The sequence below is a fragment of the Taeniopygia guttata genome, chromosome 4 (assembly GCF_048771995.1).
Source record: "Taeniopygia guttata chromosome 4, bTaeGut7.mat, whole genome shotgun sequence".
Taxonomy (NCBI): domain Eukaryota; kingdom Metazoa; phylum Chordata; class Aves; order Passeriformes; family Estrildidae; genus Taeniopygia; species Taeniopygia guttata.
Window position 1 is genome coordinate 1,843,022 of NC_133028.1, and position 14,748 is coordinate 1,857,769.

General features: G+C 49.7%; 1 protein-coding gene across 6 annotated transcripts in view; it reads left to right on the forward strand.

The window, feature by feature from the left end:
* Positions 1–11,054, forward strand: part of ZNF638 (zinc finger protein 638) — a 54,965-nt gene extending 43,911 nt beyond the window's left edge. For 2 of the 6 annotated variants that reach the window (XM_072927838.1, XM_072927839.1), the window contains 8 exons: positions 2,956–3,081; positions 3,235–3,284; positions 4,777–5,983; positions 6,409–6,474; positions 7,417–8,281; positions 8,496–8,588; positions 10,321–10,439; positions 10,774–11,054. In XM_072927838.1, the coding sequence (XP_072783939.1) occupies positions 2,956–3,081; positions 3,235–3,284; positions 4,777–5,983; positions 6,409–6,474; positions 7,417–8,281; positions 8,496–8,588; positions 10,321–10,439; positions 10,774–10,827 (2,580 nt within the window). In that variant the 3' untranslated portion in view covers positions 10,828–11,054. The remainder of the gene's footprint in view (positions 1–2,955; positions 3,082–3,234; positions 3,285–4,776; positions 5,984–6,408; positions 6,475–7,416; positions 8,282–8,495; positions 8,589–10,320; positions 10,440–10,773) is intronic. The other 4 variants (XM_072927840.1, XM_072927841.1, XM_072927842.1 and 1 more) reach the window with 4 other exon arrangements.
* Positions 11,055–14,748: the final 3,694 nt, after the last annotated feature.

Consider the following 14,748-nt stretch of genomic DNA (forward strand, 5'->3'; position numbering starts at 1 on the left):
GGGAAATAAACCCTGGGAATCTTTGGGGGGGATTGTGGGGGGGTTTTTTTGGGATTTTTGATGGATTTTTTTGGGAATTTTTAATTGGGTTTTGCTGAGGGGCTCCCAGAGCTGGAGCTGGTCTGTGAGGGCTGTGCTCCGGGAAGGTGGAGCACCACACCTGAGGGAAAAATCGTTTTTTTTTGTGGGGGAAAATTGGGGTTTTCAGGAAAATAAAACCCTGGCAATTTTGGGGGGGATTTTTGATGGACTTTTTTTGGGAATTTTTTCTTGGGTTTTTGGCGGAGAGGAGCAGGAGCTGGTCTGTGAGGGCTGCGCTTCAGGAAGGTGGAGCACCACACCGTGCTCAGTAACCGCCCAGTGCCTGAGAGAAAAATCAGCTTTTTGTGGGGAAAATTTGGGTTTGCAGGGAAATAAACCCTGGGAATCTTTGGGGGGGATTGTGGGGATTTTTTATGGATTTTTTTGGGAATTTATTATTGGGTTTTTGGCAGAGGGGCTCCAGGAGCCAGAGTGGGTCTGTGAGGGCAGTGCTTCAGCGGGGTGGAGCACCACGCCTGAGGGAAAAATCAGCTTTTTGTGGCGGAAAATTGGGGTTTGCAGGGAAGAAATATCTGGGAATGTTTGGTGGATTTTTGGGGGCATTTTTGGTTAATTTTTTGGGGGGAATTTTTAATTGGATTAATTTTAAATGGATTTTTGGCAGAGGGCCTCTGGGAGCTGGAGCTGGTCTGTGAGGGCTGTGCCAGGTACTGCCCTGTGCCTGAGGGAAAAATGAGCTTTTTTGGGGGAAAATTGGGGTTTGCAGGGAAAAAAAACCCCACAAAAATCAGGGAATCTTTAGGGGGATTTTTTCGGGATTTTTGATGGATTTTTTGGGAATTTTTTCTTGGGTTTTTGGCAGAGGGGCTCCCAGAGCTGGAGCTGGTCTGTGAGGACTCTGCCAGGTACTGCCCCGCGCCTGAGGGAAAAATCAGCTTTTTGTGAGGAAATTGGGGATTGCAGGGGAAAAAAAAACTGGGAATCTTTCAGAAGATATTTTGGAAAATTTTTGAGATTTTTTTTCAATTTGTTGGAGGATTTTTTTTTTTTTACCATTGGGGGATTTTATTATTGGGATTTTTGATTAATTTTTGGGGGGTTTTTGATGGATTTTATGGGCAATTTTGAAGGTGTTTTGGAATTTTTTGTGGGGTTTCTGAGGGATCTTTTTGGAATTTAATGGGGTTTTTTGGGATATTTACTGAATTTTGGGGGGGTTTGATGGATTTTTTTTTAAATTTTTGGGGGATTTTCAGAATTTTTTGGCAATTTTTTTGGTAATTTTTGAGGTTTTTTGGGAGGATTTTGAGGGTTTTTTTAATTCTAGGGGGATTTGGGGAGGATTTTGAAGGATTTTTAAAGGATTTTTTAGTGGATTTTTTTTAATTTTGGGGATGTTTTTCCAAATTTTGGGGCAATTGTGAATGTTTTGGGAGTTTTTGGGATTTTTCAGGAATTTTGGGGGATGTTGTGGGGAATTTTTTAGAAATATTTAGAGGGGTTTTGATGGATTTTTGAGGCATTTTGAGGGGGTTTTGAGGACTTTTTGGGAATTTTTTTGGAGGGTTTTTTGGGAACTTTGGGGATCTCTTTTGAAATTTTGGAGGATTCTCTGGGAATTTTGGGAGATTTTTTTGTTTTGTTTTGTTTTTTTTTTTAATTTTGGGGGCTTTTTAAATTTTTTGGCAGATTTGGGGGGGATTTTTTTATGGGATTTCCGGGAATTTTGGAGAATTTTTTTTTTGGGGGGGGAGATTTTCTTTGAATTTTTGGTGGATTTTTTGGCAAGTTTTGATGTATTTTGGGGTATTTCTCTGAATTTTTGGGGAGGATTTTTTGGCAATTTCTTGTGATTTTTTGGGAAATTTTGGGGGGGGGTTTTGGCAGTTTCTTGGAATTTTGAGATTTTTGTAGCATTTTGAAAGTATTGGAATGGCAGAATTGATGGGGTTTTTGTGGGATTTTCTAGGTATTAGATCCAAAAAAAACCACGGAAATGGTTTTTAAATTAAAAAAAAAAAACTGAGGAAAATGTCTTTCAATCCCAAAAAAACATCTGAAGAAAAGCAAGGGAAATATCCTTTAAATCCCAAAAAAACCAAGAAAACATTTTTAAAATCCAAAAACAAAAAGAAAAACCCTATAGAAATATTCTTTAAAATCCAAGAAAAATGTCATTTCAATCCCAAGCAAACAAGGAAAATACCCTTTAAATCCCAAAATCCATTGCAAATGGATTTTAAATCTGTAAAAAATCCAGAAAATGTTTTGAAAATCTCCAAATCCAATAAAAATATCTTTCAAATCCCAAAAAACCCAAGTTAGTTCCACTTTTAGGACCCAAATTAGGACGTTTCAAGGTGACTTATAACCCTTTTTACACCTGGATGGTGGCAGGAAACAAGCGAGGATTCCCCCAGCTTTAGGAATTCCTATTATTTGATCCAGAAATTACCAGGAATTTTTTCTCTCAGGCCAGGTTTAGGAATTCCCATTATTTGATCCAGAAATTAGGGAATTACCAGGAATTCTTTCCCCTCAGGCCAGGTTTAAGAATTCCCCTTATTTTATCCAGAAATTACCAGGAATTTTTTTCTTCAGGCCAGATTTAGGAATTCCCATTATTTGATTCATAAATGAAGGAATTACCAGGAATTTTTAAAGGAATAACCAGGATTTTTGTTAGGAATTACCAGGATTTTTTTCCCTTGCGCCAGGTTTTGGAATTCACATTATTTTATTCAGAAATTAAAGAATTACCTGGATTTTTTTCCCTCAGGCCAGGTTTAGGAATATCCATTATTTGATCCAGAAATGAAGGCATTACCAGGAATTTTTTAAGGAAGTACCAGGAATTTTTTAAGGAATTACCAGGAATTTTTAAAGGAATTACCTGGAATTTTTTTCCCCCAGGCCATCCTGCAGCTGGACAGCCCCAAATCCGCCCGTTCCATGTACAGCTTCCTGCAGCAATATCCTTATTCCATAGGGGATCACACCCTCACCTGCTCCTTGTCCTCCCACGGAGAAATTCCTGAGGTAAAAATTCCACATTTTCCACCAGCTGGGGTTTTTTTTGGGATGGGAGAACCTTTGGGAGAACCTTTGCCTCCTTTGGGGTGGTGGGATGTGAGAATCCCACCCTGATCCCTCTGGAATTAGAAAATCCTGACCTGGGGTTTTGTTTTCCAGGCTGAAACCGGGAAAAGGGAAGTGAAGAGAGAGGATGGGAACAAAGGAAGGTACGGCCTGCGGGAATTTTTGGGAATTTTATCCATTTATTTTCCCTCTTGGAATGTTTATCCACAATTAGGGATTGCTGAGCCTCCCTCCAGCTGTGTCCTGCTGCTCCTCCTTCCCAATCCATGTGCTCCAGAGCCAAAATACTTAGGATTCATTAAAAAAAAAAAACATGGAAAAATGTGGAGAAATCCCAATTTTTGTGGAGTTTTCCTTCGCCTGCTCAAGTCCTGGCTCCTCCTGTTGCTTTTATTCCATCCTGCATCTCTTCCCTCTATCCCTGCCTCTGGAATTCCTCTTCCAAACTGCTGAATTCCCAGAAATTTTTAGGAATTTTTGTTAAATATGGCTTTGATCCCTTTTTTCTGTGATTCCAACTCGGATTTCTGGATGAGTTTTGTTGTTAAAACCCCGAAACTGTGTAAGGATGATCCTAAGGAATTCCATTATGGAAAAGCTCTGTATTCCCAGATCCCGTTTCTTTCCTTGTCATTCCATGAAACTGCTGAATTTTGAGAGCATTAATTCCCAAATTAACGGGAATCTCTTCCTTACAGCCACTTCTTGATTCCAGAAAAGTGGAATTAAAATTTAAAAAGTTACTTTTCCATGAATCCCAGCTCCTGAAAAGTTGGAAAATCAACATTTTTCCCTGCTCCACACATTTTCCACATAATTGATTCCATTTCTTAGGGAGCAGAAAACAGCTAAATTATTATTTTAATTATTAATTATTTTTCTGAAGCTTTAATTAATTAAACTTCACTCCTGGGCTCTGCCTTTCCCAGGCTGTGTTTCCCATGAATCCCAGGATTTTTCCATGAATCCCAGTAGAAAACAAATCGAGCACAGCCAGAAATGTTGAATTGATGGGAAAAATCTCTCTCGATTTTTTTTGGGATCTTTTGGAGGATCCCAAATCCCACTCTCCTGGACAATCCTGAGTTTTTCCAGGTTTTGGAGTAGAAATTCCCTCTGGAATTCTGCTGGAATGGGTGGGTGCTCCAAGCACAGCCATCCCTAATTCCAGCACTTCCCAAGCTCATCCTGTGGGATTCTTTCCTTCAGGGAAGAGTCTCTGGAATTCCCTGGAAAGCTCCATCCCGTGGCACCTTGGGCTGTGTTATCCCAGGCGGGAAAACAGGGATTTTAAACCCAAACCAAAACCTGATCCCAAATCCAATCCCAAATCCAAACCTGCTCTCTCGGGATTGGGAACTGCAGACAGAGCAAAGCTCCTCTAATTCCCTTATCCCAGAGCTTCCTTTTGGTTGGGTATTCCCGACTTTCCCTCTGTGGGATGGAAATTTTCCAAGGCCTGAGGTCTCCGAAATGTGAATTGTTCACCTCAAGTTGTCACCTTGTCCCACAGAATTCCTAACCTAATTCCCTGATGCTCCAGGAAAACTCCCAGCAGTGGCATCCGGAGTTTTCAGTGAATTCTGGAATTCTCCCCCCCATGGTTTGATTTTTCTTTCTTTTAAATACTTTTAGCTCTGGCTTGAAAAAAAATCCAGAGGTATCGGGAACGGTGCAAAAAACAGCTGGAAATCCATCGGGAGAGGCCAGGAAAGGCCAAATTCCCACCCCAAGTGTCCCGGAGGAGATTCCAGCGGGACAACTGGAGATTCCCGAGCCTCAACCAGGAGGAGCAGCGAGGGAATCACCCGCAGGGATGGACGTGGAGGGATTGGATCCTGGAATTCCCGTGGATCCTGCTGGCAGCAAATCGCCGGGAGTGAGGTCAGAGGAGAAGGCGGCGCCGCTTTCCGGAGCAGAGATGGACAAAACTCGGGATGAGCTGGAGCTGGAGATCCAAAAGGAGGATGAGGAACGCTCTGCTCCCGCCATGGAACCTCTGGAATCATCCAGCAAGGCGATGCCAGCAGCCGGAGGAACGCCGGGAGCCATCCCTGGAACGTCCCCGAGCTCGGAGGAGGCCCCCGCGGTGTCACCCGCTGTCACCCAGCCCAGCATGGAGCCGGCTGCTCCGGAAAAAACTCCTGTTCCCGAGGCTGGGAAAAGCAGCCACGAAACGTCCACGGAGAGGAAAGCTGTCCCAAAAACTGTGGATGCTCCAGGGAAAAAATTGGATGTGGCTGGAGCAGAGAGAGAGGTGATGGCAGAGGAATCTGTGCTCAAAATCGGGGAAAATACGGGGAAGATTTGGGGCAAGGCTGGGATAGAGCTGGAGAAAACACCTGGAAAAACACCATCCAAGGGTGGGGAAAACTCTGGGAATGCCGTTGGTGAGATCCACGTGGGAAGTTCGGTTAAAATCTCACAAAATAAAGGGACGGGAGCTGCAAAATCCGACGAAAGCCGCGCGGCGGCTCCGGTAAATCCCGCTTGCATTGGGAAAACCCTTTTGAAGGCAGTGGTGTCCGTCCCGGACATCTTGAAGCAGAGAATTCCCGTCACGATCACCGAGCCTTCCCTGGGAAGAGTTGGGGAGCAGAAAATCCCCCCCAAAGCGGGGCTGGAGAAGAAAATCCCACCCAAAACCATGGCTCAGCCAGGAGCTGGGAACAGCCAATGGAAAGGGAACGGAAATTGTGGAGTGGATGCACAGGGAGATGGTGGGAAGAGCTCATCCCAGCAGGAAAAGGATTCCCAGCTGGAATCTCGGGCGAGTTGCAAGCAGAGCCAGCAGGGAGAGAGCGGAACAGCTGGAACGAGGGAGGATCCCAGCGGGAATCAGGTGAGGAGGGCAGGAATGCTCTAGTGTTCCCTCCCACTCTGGTTTTCTGGGATCATTCCTTTCCCTTTTCCATAAATCCCGGGGCCACCAGAGGTGTTGCTGGGCAACCTGTTCCTTCTAGCTGCACCACGAGGGTGGAACTGGTTGGAAAATCCTATGGAAGTTGTTTCAGAAGTGAATCCAAACTGAATTCCTTGGAGCAGTTCCAAGTGGGAGTAAATTCCATGTCCTCTGAGCAGCTGGAATTTGCTTTTCCAAGCCCTGCACAGATGGAAAAGAGGCTCCTGAGCCAGGTGTCACCTGTTGGTGGCAAATCCCTGGAGCCGTGGGGACATCCCAGAGCAGCTCCTTGATCCAAACAAAGCTATGCTCAGCGAGGATTGGGATTTCCTGGGATTCCATGGAATTTTTGTCCCATTTTGCAGGCTCCTGGTGGGAGTGGTGCTGCAGCTGGGAAAAGCGGCGCTGGCAGTGCTGGAAAACAGAAGGAGGTAAGGATGGAAAACTGTGGAATTAAAAGGATGGAGTGTGTGGAAAAGAGGATTTTTGACATTCCAGGAGGTGGGATTGGATGGGATTTAAGGTGTTTTCCAACCCAAACCACTCCAGGATTCCACGACATTCCTGCTCTTAGGAATCTTTCCCCTCTTCCCAAAATGGGATCACCAAATTCCTGCCCTTTTCCCATCTGGTGTCCATGGATCCCGTGGGCTCCAGGGTGCTGGATTCTCTTTGGATCCATTCCCTTTGAATCTCTCAGTCCCTATTTCCGGGCCTATGGAGCTGGGACCTCCAGGAAGCCCCAGCTGGGATCAAATCCCATAAATCCCAGTTTCCCAGCTTGTGTTAAATATCCATGAAAATGTGAGGGTAGGCTGGAATATTTTGGCAGAAAAAGTAACAAAACCTGGGAATTATCAATGGAGGAAATCAGAGGCATCATTTGGGGTGGGGTACTTGTTCCTTTGGACCCAGAACTTTGAATTGGCAGGAATTTTATCCCTTGAACTTTATCCACTGAATTTTATCCATTGGATTTCATGCATTGAAATTCATCCGCTGAATTTTTCCACTGAATTTTTCCCACTAGATTTTGTCCACTGAATTTTATCCATTGAATTTTATCCACTGAATTTTATCCATTGACCTTTATCCCACTGGATTTTATCCATTGGTTTTTATCTGCTGAATTTCATCCACTGAATTTTACCCGTGGGATTTTATCCATGGAATTTTATCCCCTATCGATCTGCTGCGATTTCTCCAAAGGCCTTTGGCTTCCTGAACCAAACCTGAGTTAATTTAAATTAATTACTCAACACGACACTGTGATTTAAGCCCTGAACACAGGTTTTTATTCACCCTGCAATTAAATTTGGGGTTATTTTTTGGACGCTCCCGCTGGATATGACAGTTAAATATTCCATTCCCAGGAGGAAGAGCTCTTCCCGTTTAACCTGGACGAGTTCGTCACGGTGGACGAGGTGCTGGAGGAAGCCGAGTCTCCGGTGATGCCGCGGCGGAACCCCCCGAGGGGGAAGAGAAAAGAAGCTCCCAAAGCCAACCCTTCGGAGCCGGCGTCCAAGAAGAGGAAAGGGAAGAGTTGCGGAGCCGAAGGTGAGCTGTCCTTTGTCACCTTGGATGAGATCGGGGAGGAGGAGGACGCCCCGGTGCCGCTGCCGGGCGTCGACCCCCAGGGCCTGGTGGTGGTGGATGAGGTGGTGGAAGAGGAGGAGCTGTCGGAAGCAGTGAAGGATCCGCAGGCGCTGCTGACGCTGGATGAGATCTCGGAGCAGGAGGAGCCGGGCTCCCACAGGAACGGGCCCCGGGTGGAATTTGAGGAGCGGGATCTGAAGGCTGAGCCCTTGGTGACCGTGGATGAGATCGGGGAGGTGGAGGAGCTGCCCCTCAACGAGCCCGCGGAGCTGAGCGCCACCGAAGAAGGGAAGACCAATCCCGGGGATTGCGCGGCCTCCCAGGTGCCCGATGATCCCAACGCCTTGGTGACCGTGGATGAGATCCAGGAGGACAACGAGGACAATCCTCTGGTGACTCTGGATGAGGTTAACGAGGATGAGGATGATTTCCTGGCCGACTTCAATCACCTTAAAGAGGAACTAAACTTCGTTACAGTCGACGAAGTTGGTGATGAGGAAGAAGAAAACATTTTCCCAGGGAAGAACCCGCCCGAGGATGAAGATGATGAAGATATTGTTGCTGTTGCAGGACCAGAAGAAATGGGAATTCTAGGAGATACAAATCCAGAGGATGAAATGGCTGAAATCTCCAAGCCAAAAGGTGAGGAACATCAAGGCCAGCTTGGACGAGGCTTGGAACCAGCTGGGCTGGTGGAAGATGTCCCTGTCCATGTCCTTTAGGTGCCTCCCAACCCAAACCACTCCATGGTTCCATTCCATCATGCCACGATTCTGTTCCGTGATTCTGTTCCATCACTCCATGATTCTGTTCCATGATGCCATGACTCCATCCCAACATGCATTTCTGTCTCCAGCAGCTCAGGTGGGATCAGAAGATGCAGAACCAAAGTCTCAGCAGAAGAAAACGACTTTTCCAGGTGTCCCCAAGACACAGAGCACTCCCAAAGGTAAATCCAAAGGCATGCCCTGAAATGCTCCAGGTTTTCCTGGCTGGAAGATTCTTTCCTGCCCGTTTGCAAACTCCTCCTGTGCCTCACAACCACAGTGAACCTCAAAGTCAGGGCCCAGAATCCATGGTTTTTCTTGGCTCCTCCAAATCCATGTTTAACTAGTTGGTTAAACTTGGAAGCCTCCCATGGAAAGTTTTTTTTCTGGAAATTTCCAAATCCAGGTGGAATTATGGATTATTAGTGAGGTGCAGTGTGATGCCTCCTGAGGGTTCCCATCCTGTGGTGAGTTTTATTCCCAGCATTCACTGTGTGGAAAGGAGGGAATTGAAATGGGGATGTAGGGATATAGTGAATTCCATGGGGTCAGAAATTGTTCCAATTTCCATGGGGTCAGTCCTTCAGGAACTGCTCCAACATGAGTCACTTCCATGGAGTCTTTCCTTCAGGACCTGCTTTAGTGTGGGTCCCTTTTTCCATGGGATCAATCCTTCAGGAACTGCTCCAACCTCTGTGGGGTCAGTCCTTCAGGAACTTCCTGCATTTCCATGGGGTCAGTCCTTCAGGAACTGCTCCAACACGGGTCACTTTTCCATGGAGTCTTCCCTTCAGGATCTGCTCCAATGTGTCTCACTCTTCCATGGGGTCAGTCCTTCAGGAAGAGGCTGCTCCAACATGGGTCACTTTTCCGTGGGGTCAATCCTTCAGGAATTGTTCCGAATTCCATGGGGTCAATCCTTCAGGAGTTGTTCCAGCTTCCATGGGCTCAGTTCTTCAGGAACTGGTCCAACTTCCATGGGGTCAGTACTTCAGGAACTGCTCCAAAATGAGTCACTTTTCCATGGAGTCAGTCCTTCAGGAATTGTTCCAACTTCCATGGGGTCAATCGTTCAGGAATTGTTCCAGGTTCCATGGGGTCAATCCTTCAGGAATATTTCCAGCTTGAGTCAGTCCTTCAGGAATTGTTCCAGGTTCCATAGCATCAATCCTTCAGGAATTGTTCCAACTTCCATGGGGTCAATCCTTCAGGAATATTTCCAGCTTGAGTCAGTCCTTCAGGAATTGTTCCAGGTTCCATAGCATCAATCCTTCAGGAATTGTTCCAACTTCCATGGGGTCAATCCTTCAGGAATTGTTCCAGGTTCCATGGAATCAATCCTTCAGGAATTGTTCGAATGTCCATGGGGTCAATCCTTCAGGAACAGGCTGCTCCAACATAGATCACTTTTCCATGGGATCAGTTCTTCAGGAACTGCTCCAATGTGGGTCATTCTTCCCTGGGATTAATTCTTCAGGAAGGTGGGTCACACTTCCATGGGGTCAGTCCTTCAGGAACTGCTCTAACTTCCATGGGGTCGGTCCTTCAGGAACTGCTCCAACAGGGATCACTTTTCCATGGGGTCAGTCCTTCAGGAACTGCTCTGACTTCAATGGGGTCAATCCTTCAGGAACTGCTCCAACAGGGATAACTTTTCCATGGGGTCAGTCCTTCAGGACCTGCTCTGACTTCCATGGGGTTGGTTGCTTTATTCCCAGAAAACGGTGTGTTTATTGGAAATGGAGATGACCTGTGGATTGAAGCGGGGCAGGGACCCGCTTGGGTGAAAAACCTGATTTTTTTGGAATGATAAATTTCCCCCCGAGGAATCACAAATTCCCCGTGTTTGGCTAAAGGAAGGTGAGGTTGGAATATTTCTTGGAGCTGTGTGTGGTGACTATGGTGTATCCACAGCTCTGGACATCCTGGTCCCAAAGGCTGGATTCTTCTGCCAGATCTGCTCCCTCTTCTACGCCGACGAGCCCTCCATGATCAACCACTGCAGGACCCCCCTGCACCGGCAGAACATGGAGGTACCGCCCAGAAAAACGGGAATATCCCCCCAAATCCTCGGATTCAGGGCTGCCCAGAATTCCCCAGGAGTTCACGTTTGATGGGGTTTGGGAATACAGTGGGAACATGGAATATTTTTATTCCATGCCCAGATGGTGGGGAGTTCTGATCCCTGAGATTGGACCACGTTCCTCTCAGGAGTTTCCCGTGTCGAATTTGGGGGTTTTTATGGGACAAATCCCACCTTGGCCGTGGGAGGAGCTGACTGAACCTGACCCAGTTGTTCCTGGCCCAGGTTTTAGGGGATAATCCTGGAATATCCCTGCAGCACCATCTCTTCTCCCTTCTCCACAGAAATTCATGGCCAAGCAGCAGGACAGCGGCGGGGAGGAGCCAAGCTCCAGGTGATGGAGCTTCCCAGGAGCGACACTTCGGGGCCAGTCAGTTCTGTGTGTTTGGATTTCCGTTGTCATTTGGGGTCGGGAAGGAGCATCCACGGTGTAAAAAATCGGAGCTGGGAACAGACTCAACCCAAAGCAGGAGAGGGTTGGATTTGCATCTCCGATCATCCAACGTCGGAGGGACTGTTCAGGTGTCTCCAGAAAATAAAATGTTCTTACTGTATAGTTACCCCAGGGCTTGAGTTTGGGGTGATTCTTTGGGGTTTGGTGACTCTGGATGACACAGGAGATCCAGGGGAGAGTCAAGGGAAGGAGCTGGAGCTCCAGGAGCAGCTGAGGGAGCTGGGAAAGGGGCTCAGCCTGGAGGAAAAAGGGAATTTCTGCCTGTGCAGAGCTCCCTGGATTCTTGGAGCCAGGAGCTGGGATCTGGTCCCAGGGAACAGGGACAGGAGGAGAGGGAATGGCCCCGAGCTGTGCCAGGTTGGATATTGGGAAAATTCCTTCCTGGAAAGGGCTGTCCAGCCCTGGCAGGGGTGCAGTCCCCATCCCTGGGGGATTTACCAGCCCTGTGCTTGTGGCACTTGGGGACATGGCCAGCGGTGGCTTGGGCAGTGCTGGTCTTGATGGTCTCAGAGGGTTGTTCCCAAACAATTCCATGATTCCATGAGTCCCTGCCCTGCACCCAACCTGCCCCCAGCCCCCTCAGTTCCATGGTGACATTCCAAACTTGGGAACCCCCCCCTGGAGCGCTCAACCCCTCCTGGTGCTCATTAGCAGCCGACAGAGCCGCGGGAATTCAGGAATTCCTTTAATTCCTTTGCCCGGCGCTTGGAGCATCCACTGCCTTTTTGGGGGGCACATGGGAACCATTTCTCCCCATGGACTTCAGCCAGGTGGGTGGGAAGAGGAAACTCAGATTAACTCCCTGGCAATGCTGAATTTCTCTGAGGTGGGATCGGTGCCGGGCTCCGTGTGGGAAAGGCCCTGGAGGTCAGGATGGGCAGGGCTGGAGGGCGCTGACCCTGGCACCGGTGGTGTGGGCAGGGATGTGCCCCCTGCTCTGTTGCCTGAGCTCCTGCTCAAAAAAGTCTTTCCCACTGGGACATCTCTTGGTTGATGAAGTCTTCCCATTGGGACAGTTTTGTGTCCCTTGACATTCCCGTGACACTGCTCTGGGTGTCTCTTGGTGTCCTCTTGGCATGGGTCTTGGTCAGTGAATTCCTCCATTTGGGACATCTCGTGGTTGATTGATTCTTCCATTTGGGACATCTCCTGGTGGATTAAATCTTCCCACTGGGACAGAGTTTTGTGTCCGTTGACTTTCCCTTGGTGCCGTTCTTGGTCTCTCTTGGCTTTTCCTTGGCATGGCTCTTGGTTGATGGATCCTTCAATTTGGAACATCTCATGGTTGATGGATCCTTCAATCTGGGACATCTCATGGTGGATTAAATCTTCCCACTGGGACAGAGTTTTGTGTCCGTTGACTTTCCCTTGGTGCCGTTCTTGGTCTCTCTTGGCTTTTCCTTGGCACGGCTCTTGGTTGATGGATCCTTCCATTTGGGACATCTCATGGTTGATGGATCCTTCAATCTGGGACATCTCGTGGCTGATGGATCCTTCCATTTGGGACATCTCCTGGTGGATTAAGTCTTCCCATTGGGACAGAGTTTTGTATCCCTTGACATTCCCTTGGCACCATTCCTGGTGTCTCTTGGCTTTTCCTTGGCACGGCTCTTGGTCGATGAAATTTTCCACGTGGGACATCTCTTGGTTGAAGAGTTCTTCCATTTGGGACATCTCTTGGTTGATTAGATCTTGCCATTGTGACACGGTTTTGTATCCGTTGGCTTCTCCTTGGCACTGCTCTTGGTATTTCTTGGATTTCCTTTGGCACCTCTCTTGGGATCTCTTGGGTTCCCCTTGGCGCCGCTCTTGGTTGGTGAATTCCTCCCGTTGGGACAGATCCTCGTGTCCGTTGCCTTTCCCTTGGCGCAGCTCCTGGTCTCTCCTGGCTTTCTCCTGGCACAGCTCGTGGTCGATGAACTCCTCCATGTGGGACATCTCCTGGGTGATGAAGTCCAGCCATTGGGACAGATCTTTGTGTCCATGGCTCATCCCTTGGGATGTCTCTGCGTGCCCTCGGGATCCCTGTGGATCTATGCCGTGTCCCCCTCGGGGACCGCAGAATTCCCTCTTTTCCTGCTCCATGGCCAACACCCCCTGTCCCTCACAGCTCCTGGGAGTTGGGATGTGTCTTCTCCAGAGGGATCCAGGAGCTGCTCTCCTGGGAATGGACCTGAACCCTTTGGGATCACGCTGGAGTCGGGGTACGGCGCAGCTCCCGCGTCACAACGGGACATCCCAGCACCCCAGCAACCACAGGGCCCTCTGGAACCTTCTGGAACCTTCTGGAGCCTTCTGGAACCTTCTGGAACCTTCTGGAGCTGCAGCCCCAGCCGCACACGATACCAGGGGTGCGCAGGGAGGGTTGTCCCCTCCAGGTGACACTGGAAGGACACTGAGGGCACCCAGAGACACCTGGAGAAGCGGCACCAACCACGGGGCCCTCTGGAACCTTCTGGAAACTTCTGGAACCTTCTGGAGCTGCAGCCCCAGCCGCATATGACACCAGGGGTGAGCAGGGAGGGTTGTCCCCTCCAGGTGACACTGGAAGGACACTGGGGACACCCAGAGACACCTGGAGAAGCGGCACCAACCACGGGGCCCTCTGGAACCTTCTGGAACCTTCTGGAGCTGCAGCCCCGGCCGCACACGACACCAGGGGTGCGCAGGGAGGGTTGTCCCCTCCAGGTGACACTGGCAGGACACTGGGGGCACCCAGAGACACCTGGAGAAGTGGCACCAACCACGGGGCCCTCTGGAACCTTCTGGAACCTTCTGGAACCTTCTGGAAACTTCTGGAGCTGCAGCCCCGACCGCATACGACACCAGGGGTGCGCAGGGAGGGTTGTCCCCTCCAGGTGACACTGGAAGGACACTGGGAGCACCCAGAGACACCTGGAGAAGCGGCACCAACCACGGGGCCCTCTGGAACCTTCTGGAACCTTCTGGAGCTGCAGCCCTGGCCGCACACGACACCAGGGGTGCGCAGGGAGGGTTGTCCCCTCCAAGTGACACTGGAAGGACACTGGGGACACCCAGAGACACCTGGAGAAGCGGCACCGTGAGAACGTGCGCGGTTCATCCAGTCTGGGTGAAATCCCAGACTGGCTGGGAGCATCCCTGTGGGAAGGACTCGGCGACACGGGGACAGGGGACAGGACTGTCCCACTGCCACTCGGTGGCTTTGACCCCTCTCCGCTTGGGAGGTGCGGGGGACCAGAGCGGCTTCCCTGTAGGATTTCTACCGGGAACAGCCACGGCGCCTTTAAGGCATCTCCAAGCGGGATCTGGCGCTGCACCAGGAAATTCCTGACATCCCGGGAAGTGCTGAGCCAGCGCGAATCGGGCCCGGGAACGGCGCCAGGAGCGGGGCCGGGAGTTCTGCAAACCTCGAAAGGACAAAACCCATCCCAGCATCCAGCCCTTGGAATCGGGCAGGGAATGCCCGCTGCCCCTGTGCCAGCCCCGCTGTGCCCGCTGTGCCCGCTCCCAGGGATGGAGCGGTGCGGATCCAAAGGATCCCTGAGCAGTGCGCAGAGCCAAAGGGGTCTGTCCCCGTCCCTCCTGATCCCGGCAGGGTTCCGGGACACCTCCAGGGGGACACGGATGGCACCGGCGGGAAATCCCAATAAAAGACGGGAAAGTCACACCGGGGAAGTTTTTCGGGGTGTGCGAGACCCCGCGCGGGGTGAAGGGAGCGGCGGGACCCAAACCAGCACCCGAACCCGCACCCCGAGTCCCACCCGGGGCACCCCCGAGGGGTCGGGGCTGGGTACCGCCCCTCGCCGCTGGGTTCGGCCCCGCT